The sequence below is a fragment of the Eumetopias jubatus genome, unplaced genomic scaffold (genome assembly GCF_037043125.1).
Source record: "Eumetopias jubatus isolate StellerSeaLion01/CBP00866 unplaced genomic scaffold, mEumJub1_p1.0 scaffold_1, whole genome shotgun sequence".
Taxonomy (NCBI): domain Eukaryota; kingdom Metazoa; phylum Chordata; class Mammalia; order Carnivora; family Otariidae; genus Eumetopias; species Eumetopias jubatus.
Genome location: NW_028274807.1, coordinates 59120157 through 59142904, shown reverse-complemented (window position 1 = coordinate 59142904; position 22748 = coordinate 59120157). Strand labels below are relative to the sequence as shown.

Genomic DNA, 22748 nt, shown 5'->3' with positions numbered 1-22748 from the left:
CAAACCCCCTTCGGACTGACATATTTTCTTTATATATACTAACACATTCAATCAACTGTTTTTAAACCCATTTTTCTCCCAACCCACCTGAGGAACAGGACCCCTTTTTGTCATTCTCCTATTAGCAATTCCCAAAATAGAAGCTGGGATATCATAATTTGGAAAGGGAGGGGTCTGTACACATCTGAAGAGTGCCTCTCACCACCTCATCCCTAATTCTGACACATGCATCTCCTTCTGCCCTTAGGGACTAAGTGTGAAAGCCATTCTGTCTCTTTAACTCTTACAATTTTTTTTTTAAGATTTTATTTATTTATTTGATAGAGAGAGAGAGCGAGAGCAGGAACACAAGCAGGGGGAGTGGGAGAGGGGGAAGCAGGCCTCCCGCTGAGCAGGAAGCCGGATGTGGGACTCGATCCCAGGACTCTGGGATCATGACCTGGGCCGAAGGCAGACGCTTAACAACTGAGCCACCCAGGCGCCCTAACTCTTATAATTTAAAATGTGTGCAGATTTCTGCTCTCAGAGGCCCTGGATTTAAATAATCATTCTCTTGGGGCACCTGGGTGGCTTAGTTAAGGTCCAACTCTTGATTTTGATTCAGGTCTTGATATCAGAGATTGAGTCCCCCTTCGGACTCCATTCTGAACATGGACCCTGCTTGGGATTCTCTCTCTCTCCCTCTCCCTCTGCCCCTCTCCCACTCGCTCTCTCTCTCACGAAAAAAATAATAATAATCACTCTTAAATGTACTCTCAAATTTGCAAGAAGAGCTAGCTTCATAGCAGCCTCTGTGTACTGGCAAGAGAGACCACTATTATCTGAGAGAAAAACAGTGCAAAAAGAACATTTTGATTCATCCTGCCTGTATTGTATCAAAAATCCTAAATCCAATTATATGATAATATCACTAGGAACATGAAAGGATTAATATTAAGATTTGAGCTTTAAACAAAAGTCTTTTAAGTTTTAAGCCTGTTAAAAGTAATAACCTTATATATACATCTTTTTTTTCTAAGATTTTATTTTTTATTTTTTTAAAGGATTTTATTTATTTATTTGAGAGAGAGAGAATGAGAGATAGAGAGCACGCACGAGAGGGAAGAGGGTCAGACGGAGAGGCAGACTCACTGCTGAGCAGGGAGGCCAATGTGGGACATGATCCCGGGACTCCAGGATCATGACCTGAGCCGAAGGCAGTCGCTTAACCAACTGAGCCACCCAGGCGCCCCACTTTAAGATTTTATTTATTTATTCATCAGAGAGAGAGAGAACACAAGCAGGGGGAGGGGCAGACAGAGGGAGAAGCAGGCTCCTGCTGAGCAAGGAGCCCAGCGGGGCACTGGATCCCAGGACCCCAGGATTATGACCTGAGCCAAAGGCACATGCTTAACAAACTGAGCCACCCAGGCGTCCCTACGTCTTGTTTTCTTAATAACTCAAGTATACAGAAAATAACATTCTTTTGGCAATTGAAGATTCTTTAGTGTTTCAAGATAATCATTTGTTCTCATGGCACAAAGAGGTTTAAGAAATTGAGTTAAATGAACATTCAACTTAGGGCATACCTTGAATGCTGTTTCTGTAACTAAATGCCTGTGTTTTCTCCCCATCATTTGCCTTTTCCTTGAGCAGAGAAGTGAAAAAGTGTTGTTACTTAAATGTAATGATTATCGGGAGTCTAAATCATTGAGGTTTTACTAAATTGAGTCAAAAAGTATTGAGCATCAGCTATTTATAATACAACCCTATAAATTATTGTCCACTTTTGAGAATAAAGGGCACTATTGACAGAGTGCTAGATGATAGTGGGTAAATCAAGATGTATGCCAAACCAGTTATATAGTAAACACTGCACTTGTCACTGGACATAAAACAATGAACAAGACAGATATTGTCCTTATCTTCAAGACGTTTATAGTCAAGTGAGGAGAACAGAAATAAAACAAGAATTATAAGTGTAATGAATGTTACAAAGGAAAAGTGCAAGATTTTACAGAAAGGTGAAGGAATGGATCTGACTTAGTTTTATTAATGAGTATCACTTCAAACTAAGGTGTGGGAAAGAAGCAGGCACAAAGACCATGTTTGAAGATCTAGTGCAGGGGGGAAAAAAGGCAGAGCATTTAAGAACAGGGAAGATGTACTGAGATGAAGCTGGAGTGGTGGGCTGCCACCAGATCATGCAGTCCTTATAAAAAAATTTTAGATTTTTATTCCAAGGAAAATGGGTATGAAGCAGGAAGCTAATATTAGTAGGTATACATTTTTTAAAAAGATAAATTTGGCTGTAGTATTGTTCAGAGGTCAAAAACTTTCTGTGGAAGGCCATATAGGAAATATTTTAGGCTTTGCGGACAAATAGGTCTCTGTTGGGACTACTCAACTCTGCTGCTTCAGTGTGAAAGCAGCCCTATAATAAACAAACAAGCATGGCTATGTGTCCGTCAAATTATATTAATGAACAGTGAAATCTGAATTTGTCATGAAATATTATTCTGTCATGAAATATTCCTTTATTTTATTTTTTGAAAAACGGTTTAAAAATGTAAAGCCTGGGGGCCTGGGTGGCTCAGCCCATTAAGTGTCTAACTCTTGATTTCAGCTCAGGTCATAATCTCAGGGTAGTGAGAGCAAGCCCCACATTGGGCTCTGCGCTGGGAACGGGGCCTGCTTAAGATTTCCTCTCCCTCTACCTCTGCTCCTCACTCCCCTAAAAAAAATAATAATAATAAAAATAAAATAAAAAATAAAACCATTCCTACTTTGTGGACCTTATAAAAACAGTTGGCAGGAATGCTTGGCTCTGATATAGAGCATGGAAGGGGTAAGAGCTTTAAACTAAACAAAATAGCTGAGGGTGGGGAAGGGTCTAGAGTCTTATCTTAAACCATGGTTGCACAGTTATTTACAAAAGACAGAAACCATCAATTGTATCAAAGAATGCAGCGGCCACTGTCTTTTGGTCGCACAAATCCCAGATCCTCAATGTACTATCTAGAAAAAGGGTGCTAAGCTCAAAGGTTGTGAACTAAGCTGAAATGATATAAATTACTGCACGAATAAGCATACTGACAGTTTAAACACATGTCTAAACATTGAGGATTTATGTCAAACTAAGCCAAATATCTGAAATAAACTGTTCTTTCTGAAGCAGTGCATCAGAGGAAACTTATGAATGAAAAAGATGTACTTTTATTTTTTGAAAAAAGATTTTATTTATTCATTTGAGAGAGAGAGAGAGAGAGAACATGACAGGGTGGTGGCAGAGGGAGAGTGAGAAGCAGACTCCCTGCTGAGCAGGGAACCCCACTCAGGGTTTGATCCGAGGACCCCAGGACAATGACCCAAGCCAAAGGTAGACACTTAACCGAATCAGCCACCCAGACAACCCCCCCAAAAAATGTACTTTTAAAAGCATTCCTAGGGAGCCTGGGTGGTTCAGTCGGTTAAGTGTCTGTCTTCGGCTCAGGTCATGATCTCAGGGTCCTGGGGTCAAGCCCCACTTCAGGCTCCCTGCTTTGTGGGGAACTTGCTTCTCCCTCTCCCTCTGCCATTCCCCCGGCTTGTGAGTTCTCTCTCTCTCAAATAAATAATCTTAAGAAAAAATAAAAATAAAAGCATTCTTTCTTGGGGCACCCTGGGTGGCTCAGTTGGTTAAATGTCTGCTTTGGCTCAGGTCATGATCCTGGGGTCCTGGGATCGAGCCCCGCATTGGGCTCCTTGCTCAGCATAGAGTCTGCTTCTCCCTCTCTCTGCTCATGCTCTCTCTCTCAAATAAATAAATAAAATCTTTAAAAAAAATCATTCTTTCTCAAAGGCACCATATTTGTCTCCAGTTTTTTTTCCCTTTTTGTGGATTTTTTTTATTGGAGAAATCAATAAAACACACATACACATACACACAATTTTAAAATCATTTTGTTGTATATACCTTAATCTTTTTTCTAGATTAATGTGCTTTGTTTTTAAGGCCTTCTCATGTAAGAAGTAAGCTAAGTAAGACATATTTACTCTTACTCTCAGATTCCCAATTACAAGTGAATATGAATATAATATTAACTTAAATTCTCTTAAAATATTTTTAATATATATAAGACGTATTATTCAAATGACTTGTGTTGTTTTATAGAACTCTGTAGTTATGTTGTGTATTTTATAGATTTTCCTTTTTTTTAAATAGTATTACAAAAGATCAGGAAATCTAACCAATGTGGCTTTATCACTTTAAAAAATTAGAAGGTTGGGGCACCTGGGTGGCTCAGTCGGTTAAGCACCTGTCTTCAGCTCTGGTCATGGTCCTGGGGTCCTGGGATCAAGCCCCACATCCAGCCCCACATCAGGCTCCCTGCTCAGCAGGAAGCCTGCTTCTCCCTCTCCCTCTGCCCCTCCCCACTGTTCATGTGCACTCTCTCTCTAATAAACAAATAAATAAAATCTTAAAAAAAAAAAACCAAAGAGCTTTTTAAATATTTTTATTAAAGTTCAGATCTCAGTTTCTTCCTTGGCTCATCGGTAAACCTGAACTTTGTCACTTCCCTGGAGTTATTTGTTTTCATAAGGATGTATACCAACTTTCTCACCTGTGATAAGCGCAAATGGGATTTGGGGAGGACACTCAGATCAGGTGCATAATCAAATGCAGTAGCCGTCTTTGGCTCCTTGTTAGAATGAGGGAATGCACCTGGGGGATTTCCAGAGCACTCAAAAAACTTGGCTTTGTAGGGTAGCATTAACCAGGTCCCTAGGGCAACACTGGAGTTTTCAGCCCATGCCAGTAAAAGCAGCCCATTGCAACTGTAACAATGCATCCGAACATGGGGCTCCAAGGAGTCAGAGTGCCCAAATACCAAGAAAGACTCACGAGAACGGAACAAGCTTGGACATGGTGCTTCACTGCCAGCCTTGTCTATTCCCTTAAGGAGGGAGGAGGGGCTAGACTTAGCAAACCCCCCCACCCCCCACCTCTCTCCTCCATCTGGGGACTTCCAGGCCACTTCTTGTCCCCAGCACTTGGGGAAGTGAAAGCATCCCAGTGGGGCACTGTTTGGAAGTCCCTGACCACAGCAGCTGCCCTAAATGGAAAATGGAAAACCATTCAACCCTAGAGCCACGGAGGCCACAATTTGTCCACTCCAGTGAAGGTTTTAGCTGGAGAGTGGGGAGGAGAGGAGGGAAAGTTCTGGCCCATGTTTGCGCACCAGCAGCAAAGGAGCCTTTCTCATCAGCTGGAAATCTGTACTCCACCCCCCAAACCATTTTTTTTTAAATAACAGATTTAACAGGTTTATTGAGCTATAATTCACATACCACAAAATTCACTTTAAGTACAATTCAGAAGTTTTTCACATATCTTAAGCTGTACAACTATCACAAGTTTTAGAACATTTCATCCACCCAAAAGATACCCAAATCCATTAGCACTCAACTTTTCATTCCTCCCTCCTCCTGGAAACAAATTTACTTTCTACTTCTATGAGTTTGCCTATTCTGGACATTTCATAAAAGCAGAATCATATAATATATGTTCTTTGGGGACGGGCTTTTTTCACATACCATAATGCTTCAAGGTTCATCTATGTTGTAACATGTACTGGTACTTCACTCCTTTTTATTGATGAATAATACTCCATTGTGTGAATATACATTTTGCTCATAAGTCATCAGTTGATGAACATTTAGGATGTTTCCACTTTTTGGCTTTATGAATAATGCTAAGAACCTTCAAGTGCAAGTTTCTGTGTGAACATACACTTTAAATTCTCCTGCATAAAAACCTAGGAATGGAATTACCAGGTCATGCAGTAACTATGTTTAACATTTTGAGAAACTGACAAACTGTTCTCCAAAGTTTTCAAAATTTTACAACCCCACCAGAATGTCTGAGAGATCCAGTTACTCCATATCCTCAACATTTGTTAATGTTTTTTTTTATTTCAGCCATCCCAGGGGATGTGAAGTGGTATCTCGTTATGGTTTTATGTTTCCCTAATGGCTAATGACATTGCACATCTCTGCATGCACTTATTGGTCATTTGTATATTTTCTTTGGAGAAATGACTATTTGAAACATTTGTGTATTTTCTTAATGGGTTATTTGTCTTTTTTTTTGTTGAATTGTAAGAGTTCTTTATATGTCCTGGATATAAATACCTGATGAGATATAGAACTTGCAAATATTTTCTCCCAGTCCATGAGTTGTCTTTTCATTTTCTTGATGGACACTTTCAAGCATAAAAGTTTTTAATTTTGGTAAGTCCAATTTATCTATTTTTTTTCTTTTGTCATTTGAGCTTTTAGTGTCATATCTAAGAAACCACTGTCTAATCCAAAAGTCATGAAGATTTATAACTACAGTTTCTTCTGAGAGTTTTATACTTTAAGATCTTACATTTAGGTCTATTTAGGTCTATGATCTATCTTGAATTAATTTCTGTATATAGTCTGAAGTAGGAATCAAAATTCATTCTTTTGTATGTGTTATCTAGTTATTCCAGTACCATTTGGTGAAAAGACTTCTTTCCCTGTGGAACTGTTTTGGCACTCTTGTCAAAAATCAAATTAGGGCTGATAAGTGTAAGATGTTATTTCTGGACTCTCAATTCTATTCCATTAATGTATATATCTAGACTTACACCAGTAAACCTACTGCCTTGATTATTGCAGCTTTGTAGTAAACATCAAAACAAAAAGTGCTGGGGCGCCTGGGTGGCTCAGTCGGTTAAGCATCTGCCTTTGGCTCAGGTCATGATCCCAGAGTCCTGGGATCGAGTCCCACGTCGGGCTCCCTGCTCCGTGGAGAGCCTGCTTCTCCCTCTCCCATTCCCCCTGCTTGTGTTTCCTCTCTCGCTGTGTCTCTCTCTGTCAGATAAATAAAGTCTTAAAAAAAAAAGTGCAAGTCCTCCAATGTTATGGAATGAATTGCATCCCCCTAAAATTGATAGGTGAAGCCCTAAACCCCCAAAGTCACTATAATTGGATATAGGAAACTTAAGGTTAATGAGGTTGCTATGGACTGAATTGTGTCCCCTCAAAATTCTTATGTTGAAACTCTAACTCCAAAAAAAAGAAAGAAAGAAAGAAACCCTAACTCCCAATGTGATGGTATTTGGAGATGGATTCTTTGGGAGATAATTAGCTTTAGATGAGGTAAATGCAGGTGGGACTCTCATGAAGGGATTAATGCCCTTATAAGAAGACACCAGAGTTTGCTTGCTCTGGCTCTCTCTTTCCTTCCCGGCTGTGTCAGAACACAATGAGAAGGCCAGAAAGTGTTCTCACCAGAACCCAACCAAAGCTGCCATCCCAATCTCAAACTTCCAGCCTCTAGAACTATGAGGAAATAAATTTCTGTAGTTTAAGCCTCCCAGTCTTCAGCATTTTGTTATTGCAGCCTGAGCTAAGACAGAGTTGTGAGGGTGGAGCCCTACCCTAATAGGACTGGTATTCATATAAGAGGAAGAGATACCAAGAGTGTGCATGAACAGAGGGAAAGCCATGTGAGGACACAGTGAGAAGGCTGCAAGCCAACAAGAGGCGTTTCACCAGATATTCACCCTGCCTATTCCATGATCTGGGACTTCCAGCCTCCAGAAGCATGAGAAAATAAATTTATGTTGTTTAAGCCACCCAGTCTCTAGTATTTTGTTATGGCAGCCCTAACAGACTAATTAATCCAGTTTTGTTCTTCTTTTTCAAGGTTGTTTTGACTATTCTGGGTACCTTGCATTTCCATATGAATTTTAGGATCTGCTTTTCAATTTCTTAAAAAAAAAAAATTCCAGTTGGGATTTTGATAGGGATCTGCAGATCAATCTGGGGAGTATTGCCATCTTAACAATATCAAGTCTTCTGATCCATGAGCATGAGATTTTTTTTTCACTTGTCTTAATTTCTTTTATTTTTTTATTTTTTTTATTTTTTTAAGATTTATTTATTTATTTGAGAGAGCAAGAATGAGAGAGAGAGAGTACATGAGAGGGGGGAGGGTTAGAGGGAGAAGCAGCTCCTCGCTGAGCAGGGAGCCCGATGCGGGACCCGATCCCAGGACTCCAGGATCATGACCTGAGCCGAAGGCAGTCGCTCAACCAACTGAGCCACCCAGGCGCCCTTTAATTTCTTTTAACAATATTTAGTAGCTTTCAGTGTTCATCTTAAAGTTCCTTTTTAAATTTATTCCCAAGTATTTTATTATTTTTGATGTTATTATAAGTGAACTATTTAATTTTTGGATTGTTCATTTTGAGCACATAAAATATGATTTTTGTATTTTGATCATATATTCTGCAACTTGCTGAACTTATTAGTTCTAATGGGTTTCTACTGACTTTCTTAGAATTTTACATATATAAAACCATATCACCTGCCAGTGGAGATAGTTATATTTCTTCATTGTTAATCTGCATGTCTTTTACTTCTTTTTCTTACCTATTTTCCCCAGCTAGAACCTTCAATACAATATTGAATAGAAATAGTAAGAAAGGACATCCTTGTCTTGTTCCCAACCTAAGGCGGGGAAGCATTAGTCTCTTGCCATTATGTTAACTGTGAGCTTTATCAAGTCAAAGAAATTCCCTGCTAGTTCCACTTTGTTTTTGTTTTTATCATGAAAGGATGTTGGATATTGTCACATTTTTTCTGTATAGACTGAAATGATCGTGTGGTTTTTGTCCTTTATTCTACTAATATAGTGTATTACATTGACTGATTTTCATATGTTCAATCAACCTTGTATAAATCCTACCTAGTCATGGCATATAACTGTTTTTATATGTTGCTGGATTTGTTTTGCTAAATTGGTTTGGTTTTGTTGAGGATTTTTATGTCTATATTCATAGACACAGTGAACATAAATATTGTCCTGTAGGTTTCTTGTGATGTTCTTTGTTTGGACTTGGTTATCAAAGTAATACTGGCCTCATAGACTGAGTTGCAAAGTGTTCTCTCCTCTTCTATTGTTTGAAATACTTTGTGAAGGATTGATGTTAATTCTATGGTAAACACTTGGCAGAATTCACCAATGAAGCCATCTGAGCCTGAGTTTTTCTTTGCAGATAGATTTTTTATTGCTAATTCAATCTCTTTCCTTGTTATAGGTTTATTCAGATTTTTTATTCCTACTTGAGTCAGTGCAATGGTTTATGACTTTTCAGTCACAATTGTCCATTTCACTTAGGTTAACTAATTTGTTGGCATACGATGTCCATAGTATGAACCCTTTTCATTTTGTAAGGTCAGTAGTAATGTTGTCAGTTTCACTTCTGAATTTAATAATTTTAAGCTTTTTTTCCTGGTCAGTCTAGTTAAACTTTATTGATCTTTTCAAAGAAAGAACTTTTTGTTCTGTTGCTTGTCTTTCTATTCTCTATTTCATTCATTCTCTTCCAATGTTTAGCATATCCTTGTTTCTATTTGCTTTAAGTTTAGTTTGTTTCCCTTGCCCTAATTTTTTAAGGTGGAAAGTTAGGTTATTGATTTGAGATCATTCCTTTTCTTAATATTGGTATTTATAGTTATAAAATCCCCTCTAAGCATTGCTTTAACTGTACCTCATGAGTTTTGGTATGTTGTGTTTTTGTTTTCATTTAACTCGAAGTATGTTCTAACTTCTCTTGTGATTTCTTCTTTTACTCATTGGTTATTTAGGAATGTTTTGTTTAATATCCACTTTTTATGAATTTCCCAAATTTCTGTTACTGATTTCTAATGTCACTCACTGTAGTCCATTGTATTATTTCAATCCTCTTGAATTTATTAAGGTTTCTTTTATGACCTTAGCATATGGTCTGTCTGGAGATTGTTCCATGTGTACTTGAGAAAGATGTATATTCTGCTTTGAGTGTCCCATAGATGTCTTTTAGTTCTAGTTTATTGTTTTGTTCAAACCTTCTATCTCCTTGTTGATCTCTGTGGTTGCTCCATCCATCATTGAAAGTAGGGTATTGAAATCTCCAACTATTATTGTTGAATTATCTATTTCCCCTTTCAGTTCTGCTAGTTTTGTTTCATGTAATTTAGGGCTCTGTTATTGGGTGCATATATGCTTATAATTGTTATGAATTCCACATGGATTGACTCTTATTATTATAAAATATCATTCCTTGTCTCTATTAATCTTTGTCTTAAAGTCTATTTTGCCTGATACAACTGCAGTCACTTTAGCTCTTTTGGTTACTATTTGTATGGTTTATTTTTTTCCATCTGTTTGTATCTTTAAAACTAACATGTTTCAGGATGCCTGGGTGGCTCAGTTGGTTAAGCACCTGCCTTCGGCTCAGGTCATGATCCCAGGGTCCTGGGATCGAGCCCCGCATCAGGCTCCCTGCTCAGCAGGAAGCCTGCTTCTCCCTCTCCCTCTGCCTGCCACTCGCCCTGCTGTACTCTCTTGCAAATAAATAAAATCTTAAAAAATAAATAATAAATAAATAAATAAATCTAACGTATTTCATATAGACAGCATATAGTCAGATCATATGTTTTTGTTTTTCATTCTTTCTGCCTACCTCTGCCTTCTGATTGAAGTGCTTAATCTATTTATGTTTAATGATTTAATGTAATGTCTGCCATTTTGCTATTTGTTTTCTATATCTACATCGTCCATTACTGCCTTCTTATATGTTAAATAGATAGTTCTAGTGTACCATTTTAACTCCCTTCATGTTTCTTTTACCATATTTTTAAAGTTATTTTCTTGGTGGTTACCCTGGGAATTGCAGTAGTCCCCCCTTATCCATAGGTTCACTTTCCCCAGTTTCAGTTCCCACAGTCAACTACAGTCAGGAAGCAGACTGTCCTCCTTCTGACATACCATCAGAATGTCAGTAAGTAGCCTAACAATATGTCACAATGCCTGTCATTCACCTCACTTCATTTCATCATGCAGTCATTTTACCATCTCATATCATCACAAGAAGATGAGTATAGTACAATAAGATATTTTGAGAGAGAGAGATACCACGTTCACGTAAGTTTTATTACAGTATATTGTTATAATTATTCTATCTTATTATTTTTATTAATCTTTTACTGTGCCTCATTTATAAATTAAATTTTATCATAGGTATGGATGTATAGGAAAAAACATAGCATCTATATTGAGTTCAGTACTATTTGCAGTTTCAGGTATCCACTCTGGGTCTTGGACCATATTCCCTGCAGATAAAGGGGTCAAGACTTACTGTAAAATTAACATCTTAACATAACTATGGATTCTGTTTTGCTTCAAGTTTCATCTTAGAATTTAAATAATCTAGTCAAAATTAACTCCAGAAAAATAAAACTCCAGAAAAATTCAACTCACAAACATTGGGAGGTTGATATTATAAGAAGCACCTGCCTCTGGTATGAACACTTACCTTTTCTAATAGTACATTCTGCCACAACCTAAAGATACTGAGGTAACTTCTATCTCTGGCACCAAAAGATGTAAAGAAAAACTGCAAAGAAAAATGGTAAAATAATTTTAGTGTCATTAAAAAAAAAGTGGGGGTGGGGGAGAGTATCTGTCAAGATCTGTTGGCACTTGCTATGGTTAAAGCAAACTAGTAGGACACCATTCCCTACTTCATATATTATTTTTGTTTCGCTCTTTGCTACAATAAAAGAAAAACAGGTAATTGGTGCATGAACAAGGTGTCTTTAAAAACTATCTTACAGGAATTGGTGCCTTCTGCAAGACTGAAATCATGGCAGGTCCAGAAACTGATGCTCAATTCCATTTCACTGGTATCAAAAAATATTTCAACTCTTATACTCTCACAGGTAGAATGAATTGTGTACTGGCCACATATGGAGGCATTGCTTTGATGATCTTATACTTCAAGTTAAGGTCTAAAAAAACACCAGCTGTGAAAGCAACATAAACGATTTTTAACCTGTACCTCATCTGTTAAATTCCCATGCCTGGAGAAGCTAATGTCAACTCATCATGTGATACTCAATTTGTACAATAAATTATGAACCTGGAAAAAAAAAAACTATCTTACAGGGGCACCTGGGTGGCTCAGCATCTTAAGTCTGATCTCAGGGTTGTGAGATAGAACCCCACATTGTGGAGCCTGCTTAGATTCTCTCCTTCTCCCTCCACCCCCCCAACACACACTCAAATGCTCTCTCTCTCTCAAATAAAATAAATAAATAAAATCTTTAAAAACTTTATCTTACAGCAAATACAATTTTATCAATATTTATTCAGAAAAGAAGCTTGAATAGGTAAATATTTATGTGCATATAATTTATTACAATAATCTTAAAAATGTACGAAAAAAAATTAAAATTTTATTTATTCTGAACTTTCCAAAGAGACTTGATTTGGTGACCATTTGAGCCAAGTATACATAAAGAATAAAAAAAATATAAGTGGGGGCACCCAAGTGGCTCAGTCAGTTAAATGACTGACTCTTGGTTTGGGCTCAGGTCATGATCTCATGGGTCATGAGATGGAGCCCGCTTGGGGCTCCGTGCTCAGCAGGGAGTCTGCTTGAAGATTCTTTCTGACCCTCCCCCTACTCGTGCACGCACTCTCTCTCTAAAAATAAATAAATGAATAAATCTTTAAAAAATTCAAGTGGATTTCAGAGATCAATTTATTTTAAGGATCTTAATTTCAAATCATATCATCTTTCATAGTCGTCTAAAAAAATCCAGAAATGCTTAATTTCTACTAATTATAGATATAAAACACCCATGTTAAAATTTAACTTTGCTTTGAATGCTATAGAAAAAAAATAGCATGTTTCAATCTATAATTCTATGTTTGCTTTTAGCCCTATCTCTTCCTCTGCATTTAACTGATTTTGCAAAGTCACGTTTTAAAATAGGCCTTTATGAGAAAATCTGACAAGTGACAGCACTAAATACAGTCTCTCAGTGTATCATCTCTTCCGACCCCATAGTTAGTGACTTTTCATGATTGAGTAGTTATTTTTAGGGATGAGAAAGCTCAGTTATATGTTTGATTTGCTAAATAAAATGTCAAACAAATAATATTTTGGGTGTTTACGCTTTTCACAGAAAGATTTTAAAGTGCTATTTTCCAATTAATAAATTGAAATGTTGCTATGTAATACTCTCCATAAAGCAAAACTTTTTAAAAATTTTTTATTGTTATGTTAATCACCATACATTACATCATTAGTTTTTGATGTAGTGTTCCATGATTCATTGTTTGTGCATAACACCCAGTGCTCCATTCAATACGTGCCCTCTTTAATACCCATCACCAGGCTAACCCTTCCCCCACCCCCCTCCCCTCTAGAACCCTCAGTTTGTTTCTCAGAGTCCATCGTCTCTCATGGTTCATCTCCCCCTCCGATTTACTCCCCTTCATTCTTCCCCTCCTGCTATCTTCTTTTTTTAAAGCAAAAAATTTTCATAACAAGGATATATCGAAGAGATTTTCCAAATGGAATTATATATATAACATGTGACCTAATGATGACTAATTACTATCCTCCATTTCCTTTTCTTAGACCAAACTGTTTTGCTTTCTTGTATTATAATAATCTTACAACCTTTTGTTCAGATATATAGATAAGTAAAATCTCCTAGTCTATCTAGTCCACACTTCTTAAACTAAATCACTTATCAATTCTATCCACTCTTGTATACAATCTACCACTTAGTTCTACAACTTTGGGTCACTTTTCTTTTCCTTAGTTTCCTCATCTGAGAAAAACGGGAATAATTATAGTAACAAATTTTTGTGAGAATTAAAAGAGAAAATATCTGGGCGCCTGGGTGGCTCAGATGGTTAAGAATCTGCCTTCGGCTCAGGTCATGATCCCAGGGTCCTGGGATCGAGTCCCGCATCAGGCTCCCTGCTTAGCGGGAGCCTGCTTCTCCCTCTGCTTCTCTCTCTCCCTCTCCCTCTGTCTCTCATGAATAAATAAATAAAATCTTTAAAAAAAAAAAGAGAAAATATCTATAAAGAACTTAAAACAGTGTTAGAACAAGTATGTTCAGCAAATGTTAAGTTGTTGTTATCATTATTAAAATTAAAATGCTTGACCCTGAAATGTCACTATATATGTGAGAAACAGTCACACATTGGGCTTACGAAGGCATGGTCAGGCTGTTCACTGCAGCAGTGTTAATAATAACAAAATATTGGAAATGAACCATGGTAAATTCATTTGATGAAATATTATACAGCATATGAATAAACAGAAATAGCTCCATCTAGATGTGCTAAGCTGTGACTCCAAGAGATATTCTTTTTTTTTTATTAAAGATTTTTATTTATTTTTTGACAAAGAAAAAGACAATGAGAGAGGGAACACAAGCAGGGGGAGTGGGAAAGGGAGAAGCAGGTTCCCTGCGGAGCAGGGAGCCTGATGCAGGGCTCCATCCCAGGACCCTGGGATCATGACCTGAGCCGAAGGCAGATGCTTAACGACTGAGCCACCCAGGCACCCCTATTAAGTTCTTCTTAAGAAAGAACTGAAAAACAACATGTATAAAATAGCATTTACTTCAAAAACAAATGAAAACTATATGTCTATATATATATAGACACACAAAGATATATATGTGTGTGTATGTGCCTATATATGTATCTATATATATAAACACACAAAGGAAAAGTCTGAAAAGATATATACCCAACTGGTAATAGTGTTTGCATCTAGAAAAGCAATGGGATTAGGGATTATAGGCATGGAAGGAAGATGTTAGTTTAAGAATTGTTTGATGATTTTGTTAGGGAATGCAATATATTCATGTATTAATTATAAAATTAAGAATATGATTTTTAACTCTTCTTCCCTTCCTGAACAGTTGAGCCATAAAGATGTTGGTGGAACAGAGAAAGCAGGCATCCACACTAGAGGTGAGGGTAGGGAGAAGGAGCTGCAGTAGCCCAAAACAATGTCAAAACCAGAAAAGTCGAGGAGGTTGTCACGTAGGATTGACCTATGTGGAGTGTCAGATCCCAAGTAGGTAAGAAGGGCCTCCATGGAGCACGGTGTTAGAACAAGAACAGGGTGAGAGGCATGAGTCAGAGCCTACAGAGGGTGACAGTGTAAAGGGGTGGTAGCCTGGCATCAGAACCCAAGCATGGTGAAGAATGTGACCACAAATGGTGGCAGCCTACAAAAGCATGTCAGAGCTGGAGCAGGTGAGGGTGACATAGTGTGATGGAGTCCATGAGGGTGATTTTGTGCTGGGGAGTCAAAGCCTGAAAGGGTGAGGGGGGCAACCACACACAGTGACAAACTGTCATAGAATATTAAGCACAAGCAGGGAATGGAGGGCATCCTCTTAGATGAGTGACCTGGCACAGGGTAAAGTAAATGCAGGAAAGGTGCTTAGTATGGGATATCAGCTTAAGCAGAGTGAGGAAAGCTTTCACATGGTGAGAGCATCTGTGTCATGATGGGATGGGCAGCAGCCTGACATGAAGTGTCAGAAACCAAGTCAGGTAAAAGGGCATCCATATGGAGGGGGGGCGCCTGGAGGGCACAGGTGACTGAGCATCTGACTCTTGGTTTCAGCTCAGGTCATGATGTCAAGGTCATGAGATCAAGTCCCGTGTCAGGCTCTGTGCTCAGCACAGAGGCTACTTAAGACTCTCTCTCTTTCTCAAATAAATAAATAAATCTTTTTTTTTTTTTAAGGAAAGAGGGGCATCCATGTGGGGAAGGAGTGGCAAAGGAGAGGAAGATTGGTTACATAGAGGCCAACTGATCAAGTAGGTAAATATACTGAGGATAATGGGAGCCTGGTTTCTCACAGTCAGGGAAGGGAGTTACAAACAGGAAAGGGAGAAAACAAAAATGAACTCTGTGGTCTTTGATAGGTATTAGAGATATTAGGGTAAATTCATGGTTTATGACAGATAAGTAGACAGACATTGATGTACAAGTGGATATATACGTGTATATATTATATAATTATATATATATATTACATATACCCTTATTCTGACCATTTAGAGGGCTTGGAAATAGTGACACCCCAATAGCAAGGAACACACTGGCTTCTAATATCAGTCTCCCCTTAAAAGAAATCAGAACTCTTTGGAGAAATGACTGATTCCAGGGCTGAGGCAGGGAAAGCCTGTAATATGCCAAAAATCAAGGAAATGCTCAAATAATGCTGAGAATAGTCAGAAGGACACTGACGGCCTCACATTGGCCAAATTTGGGACAATTTGAGCATCAAAATAAATAATGATTGGGACGCCTGGGTGACTCAGTCAGTTAAGCGTCTGCCTTCAGCTCAGGTCATGATCCTGGGGTCCTAAGATCAAGCCCCGCATCAAGTCCCACATCGGGCTCCTTACAAGGAGCCTGCTTGTGCACACATGTGTTCTCTCTCTCTCTCCTGACAAATAAATAAATAAAATCTTTAAAATAAATAAATAAATATATAAATAAATAATGATAGAAATGGATTAGAACTCATTGAATAAAACAAGAAACCATGAGGGCATACTGATTTAAGTAAGTGAATGCATAAATTTAAAGTCTGATAAGGAATCATATATTCACATAGTTTCAAAGTAGCTTGCCACAAAGTATTATTACAAAGGAAAATGAACTAACTTTACAGTAAAGTCTTGCAGACACCATCTTAATCAGGTGATCCAAGTGAATATCACCAGTAATGGTAGAAATTGAAATCATGGGTCATCTGATGGGATGCAATGGAAAGAACAGAGCATCACTTTCATGACATTTCTGCCAAAATTACATAACCCAAGTTTAATTACAAGGAAATATCAGACAAACACAACTGAGGGATATCTTACAAAATAACTTACGTGTAATCTTTAAAAAAGTCAAGGGCAGAAAAGTCAAAAAAGACTAAGGGACTATCCCAGAATAAGGAAATTAAAGACCATGACAACTAAATGTAATTATGTATTTCTAAACTATGTCTATTTGCTATAAAGGATATTATTGGAATAATTGGGGGAATTGAGGAAGGTCTGAGGACTGAACTGTGGTAATGATCAATGTTAACTTCTTGATTTTGATGGTTAGGATGTGTTTATGCAGGAGAATGTCTTTGTTGGAAATCCACACTAGAATATCTGGAGCGATATCTGGAGTGATGAGGCTTCAGAGTGACAACTTACTCTCAAATAGTTCAGAGGAGAAAGTTTTTTATACTGTACTGGGAAGCATTCTGTAAGGATAAGATTATTTAAAAATAAAAATAAAATGTAAAGTACATTTGAAAGAAACTACAAGATTTAAAAGTATCATTACAATGATTCAATGTTATAATGTTTCTCTCCCCTGCTTCTCTTTCCTTTCTCTTTTTCTTTCACTGCTTACCTTCATTCCTTCTGGGCTTCCTTCCTTCCTTCCTTCTCCTTCCCTCTCATTCCCTTCCATACTTGCCTTCTTTTCCTTCCTTCTTTCCTTTTCTTTCTCAGCATTATGCTTCTAATGTCACACACAGAGCCCTAATCAATCTTCCAGGTGGGTTCAGAAAGATTCTTCATATATCCCCACTAAAAAATGGCAGATATTGTAGGTAACTGCCATCCTAAAAAAAAGTATTATAGTGATAATGTGTTTACTTATATGCTGCCCAAATCTCTGTTCACCAGAACCATTTGTTTTTATTAGTTGCCACTGTGCAGGTATTATTGATTAAACAATATCATGGGATTATTAGGGTATTCAGAAATTATGATGTTTTGCCAAAGCTTACCCTACCTACCTCTTACAGCAGTGAAAAATATGGGAGAAAGTTCTCTGTGAACTATAAAGCACAAAAAATGTTAGCAGATTTAATAAAAAAAAACACTGATTACATGTTTAAAAAAATGTTAGCAGTCATTTAATTAGAAGTAAGTATTTATACAGAAATCTAGTATTAAATACAATATATCTCTATTACAAATTCCTAACTCCAAGAAGAATTACCAACACTGACGGATCAGTATGATGCAGATTTTCTCCACATTATATAACAAAGCAAAGGTAGAAAAGTTTTTCACCTTTTCACCCTCTGTAACAATCTGGATAGCATTTGGGATGAGTCGAGCAGTTTTCTCCTTAGTCATGAAGGTTATATTCTTTAAAGCAATACAAATCTAAGCACACAAAAGAATGAAAAATTATTAAATGGATTTTTCAGAAACATGTAAAGCACAAAATACCAAGTATTACATCAATCTAATCCAGAATATTCCGTTGAAAAACCGTAAGGAATTAATAATAATAAGCACATGCTTGCATTCTCTGAGAAAAACAGAGTAAGCAGCCAGACATTCTCCCCCGTCAATAATTTCCTCCACAGCTCTTATCTCTAAGTTTAGGATAGAGTGTGAAAAGACATGTGGGTGTTCGTGTTCCATATTAACACATACACACACAAACAAAATTCAGACAGTCTGTCACGTAAGACATGATTTTGGCAGTCAAATGGATGTATGTTCAAGCTTTTTTCAACCTGAAATCTCTTTCTCCAACTGTATTAAATATGTACAAATGGAGCTCGATGTATTAAGAAAATAGATCACACACTTCTACAATATACACATTGTATACATATCGATTACATGTATATACAAGTATTATATACAAATATACATAAATTTACTTTGGAATCTAAAGTATATTGTTTTTAGGAGGACTGTATATATTTCTATCTACGCAATTATTTGTATCAACAAATCAAATCCAAATACGTCTTACTGTAGTTTCCCATCTGAAGATGTTGCTATAGAAACACAGCCAGTTTTCTGAAAGATATAGACGTCCCTGAAGCAAAATGTCCCTCTGAAGAGCACAAGCATAATCTAGATACACAAGAATAAGGAACAACTTATTCACAAAAATCTGGCAACTTTATAATCTTATCCTACTTTAACACATGAAAAGTCATCACTCTTTGTTCATTAGTTTGTTCATTCAATCACTCATTCAGATACTTTGGGCACCATACACCAGATATTTTGCTGGAAACTAACGTTACCAAACATGGACCTTGCCCTCGTAGAACATTCTAGAAGTGAAGGAATACAATAAACAAATACAAAAGTAAGTATAATGATCAAAGTGTAGAGGAAGTCTGAGAGACTATAACAAAGAGGGCACAGGTATGAGGGGACTGAGCAGGGAGAGAGTATATCAGAAAAAGTTCTCCAGAAAAAGTAGTCTTTAAACTGAGAACTAAAGGTCAATAAATGGTCAGCTGGACCATGAGGAAAGAGCATGTGCAAAGCCCCGTGGTAGAAAGAAAAAGCACATTTAAGCAACTATACAAAGAACTCTGGGATAGAGAAGCTGGAGAAACTAGATCATGTAAGGTTCACGGGCTATGGTAGACTGTGAACTTTACAAGAAGCCATTGATGAGTTGTTTTGTTTTGTTTTGCCATTGATGAGTTTTAAGTGGAAGGGGCATGATCAGATGTATATTATTTTTTTTTAAAGATTTTATTTATTTATTTGACAGAGAGACACAGCCAGAGAGGGAACACAAGCAGGGGGAGTGGGAGAGGGAGAAGCAGGCTTCCCACCGAGCAGGGAGCCGGATGTGGTGCTCGATCCCAGGACCCTGGGACCATGACCTGAGCCGAAGGCAGACACTTAACAACTGAGCCACCCAGGTGCCCCCAGATGTATATTATTAAAGACTACTTTTTTCACACTGTGAGAATGGATTCATATAAGTGAATTGGAAGTCCAGGGGAACACTGATGGTGGCTCAGACCAAGAAATGACAGTATTAAGGGAAAGAAGCAGTTAGATTCGGAGATATTTAAGAGGTAGCACTGATGGGAGATTGGTGATTAGTTAGACACTGGAAAAGGGTGAGGAAAGGAACAATAATTACTCCAAAAATTTTATACTTAATTTTAAGTTAGTTTCAAAGTTGATCCTCTCTGCCTCAGCACTAAAATCCAGTTCTGGTAAATGCCACTATCCACCAGTAAGTTAATACCATGATTTAGATTTGGCTCTTTGGCTAATGTAAATAATATGGCTAAATTATCAATAACTCAAGATATAAAGGGCTACTGTTGATGGGGTTTGGGAATATAGGTGAGGTGTGGGTGAGTTCTAGAGCCCACAACCAAGAAAGGATTCTTGAGACATCTTTGGTACAAAATGGTAGTTTATTAAAGCACAGGAACAGGACCCGGTGGGCAGAAAGAGCTGCGGTACTGGGGCTGTCAGGGGTGGGGGATTTTATACTCAGGAGTTGGGGGAAGTAAGGAAAAGGGAGGTTTCAAAAGAACTTTCATATGCTAAAGAGGACCAACCTACAAGGTACCTACAAGACACCGGAGGCCATCACATTATCAAGTTAAGGTTGTTTTCCCTTCTAACAAGATAGTAACATTAAGACAGTTGGGACAGCAGGGAGTATGCTTCTCCCTCTGCTGCTCCCCCTGCTTGTGCTTTCTCTCTCTCTCTCTCTCTCTGTCAAATAAATAAATAATAAAATCTTAAAAAAAAAAAAAAAGACAGCTGGGAGAATCCTGGAAAAATGTCACACATGTTCCACCCAGGAGTGGGGGGAGGGGGGAGGTTGCAGGGTGTCAGCTTATGCTTTGTCTTTAGCTTGCCTTATGCTCACTCATCACTGTGAGGAGATTTAGTTTAACTGATAAATTTAAAAACTATATAAAGTGATTAGCAATTTAGGAAAACATCGTTGAGGTATAAACCTAAAAATATTTAAATTTAATCATGTTAAATTTGTAAGCAAAGTAAAAATTGAGCAAAGTAATTCAGTTTTTCAAAATGTTTCCTTCAGCAAAACAAAACTGAGATGCCCCCAAACAAAAATCCTAGTAAATAATTAAGTAGATTAAGTTACTCATTACTAGTATGCATCTCTAAAACAGGGATTGGGCTCAAGGTCACCTTGGGGTGTCCTGAAATGTTTATCTAAGCCACTGAAACATTTTATTAATTTAGTGCTTCTCGCATTTCAGATCAGAAATACTTGGCAGACTTATTTTAAAACACAGATTTCCAGGACCCTCCCAGAGTTTCTGATTAAACATGTCTGGAGCAGGGTAGAGAGTTTCAAGTCTAACATGATCCCAGGTAACACCAACATCACTAGCCTGTGGACCGCACCATGAGAACCAGGGCACTATTTTACATTAAACTATGTTCAAAGCCATAGCAACCAACCGGATTATTTTAACTGAAGACTATTTGATATAGATTGACAGACTTTTTTCAGTGGTTTAAAAAAGAGTTTCCCTGGGGCACCTGGCTGGCTCAGTCAGTTAAGCATCTGACTCTTCATTTCGCCTCAGGTCATAGTCTCAGGGTGGTGGGATGGAGCTCCATGTCCTGCTCCATGCTCAGCAAGAAGATTCTCTCTCTCCCTCTTCCTCTGCTCCTCGCCCCCACCTCTAGGATGGATAAATAAATCTTTTTTTTTAAAGGGGGGGGTTGGAGTCCCAAAACATATATATTTTATTGGAATAAACTTATACCTCAATAAAAATTTGTATAAAATGGCTTTCTAGCAATATGGTCCACGCAGGAAATGGAAAAAAAAATTTTAAGCCAGATTTTCCTTTTTTTTTTTACTCCCAATTTCTCTACTGTTAAGCAAACATGTAATTATCATTTCAGAAGGCAATATTCTACCTAATTTGAGTCAAATAACAATCTGATTCATCTAGAATGGAATAAGAAAATGTTTATCAAAAATTGTTTTATGGATTTTATAACTTTATAATTAGTGACTAGAAAGTTAGAATAAAATTAAGTAAATTAACCAAGCAACATAGATCACTTTGATGTGTGTGTTAACATCAACTAACTAGCTATTACATAATCAATTTTGAAACGATTGAATGGCTCTAATTCTTACAGATTTACTTTTTTAACTATAACATAACAAAGGTTACAGTGGAATTATGTTATGGAAATACAGATGGAATGAATCAGCACCATATACTTCTAGAGTAAGATTACACAATAAATAAACAAGATGTCCTATTTATAGTTTTATCAAAGAATTTAGACATCATCTATCCATAAAGGAGATAACAGTGAATTAAAAGAATGTGTTTTTAAACAATCATGTCAGGAAACACACATCCCAAAGTATTCTTTTCTAGCAGCAATCATCTTTGGGAGTCCAATAATGCTAACATTGCTTTAAAAAAGACTCCCCAGAACAACATTTTTAGGATTGCTTTCAGATTTAATATTTAAATTATAAAAGAAACCATTTTCCTTATTTATTTATTTATTTATTTATTTATTGGAGAGAGAGCAAGCAGGGAGAGGCAGAGGGAGAAGAAAGGGAATCTCCACATTGGGTGTGGAGACTGAGGTGGGGCTTGATCCCACAACCCCGAGACCATGACCTGAGCCGAAATCAAGAGTTGGACACCCAACCGACTGAGCCACCCAGGTGCCCCAACCATTCTCCTTTTTTATACTTTACATTTTTTGTGTTGTTTGCTTTTTACTTGAGACAACTGTAAAGGTAAATACAAATTGAAAAAGAAAAAAATTAATTTTCCCTGGTGCAAAATGGGAAAAAAAGACTCCCTCTTCACTTCTCTTTTATTATTTTCTGTAGAAAATTTGTAAATTCTACCATACGATCCAGCAATTGCACTACTGGGTATTTACCACAAAGATACAAATGTAGGGATCCGAAGGGGTACGTGCACCCCAATGTTTATAGCAGCAATGTCCACAATAGCCAAACTGTGGAAAGAGCCAAGATGTCCATCGACAGATGAATGGATAAAGAAGATGTGGTATATATACACAATGGAATATTATGCAGCCATCAAAAGGA

At 37.5% G+C, this 22748-nt stretch overlaps 2 protein-coding genes across 3 annotated transcripts in view; one reads left to right on the top strand and one right to left on the bottom strand.

The window, feature by feature from the left end:
- Nucleotides 1-22748, bottom strand: part of GRAMD1C (GRAM domain containing 1C) — an 85927-nt gene that overhangs the window by 42677 nt on the left and 20502 nt on the right. For both annotated transcript variants that reach the window (XM_088027318.1, XM_028110627.2), the window contains exons 4-6: nt 18654-18757; nt 17954-18049; nt 11355-11435 (exon numbers count right to left, since the gene is read on the bottom strand). In XM_088027318.1, coding sequence (XP_087883444.1) covers nt 11355-11435; nt 17954-18049; nt 18654-18757 — 281 coding nt within the window. The remainder of the gene's footprint in view (nt 1-11354; nt 11436-17953; nt 18050-18653; nt 18758-22748) is intronic.
- LOC114214781 (ATP synthase F(0) complex subunit k, mitochondrial) lies at nt 11664-11961 on the top strand. Its single transcript, XM_028110629.2, has one exon. It carries the CDS (start codon nt 11685-11687, stop codon nt 11859-11861), a length of 177 nt encoding a protein of 58 aa, XP_027966430.1. The 5' UTR covers nt 11664-11684; the 3' UTR covers nt 11862-11961.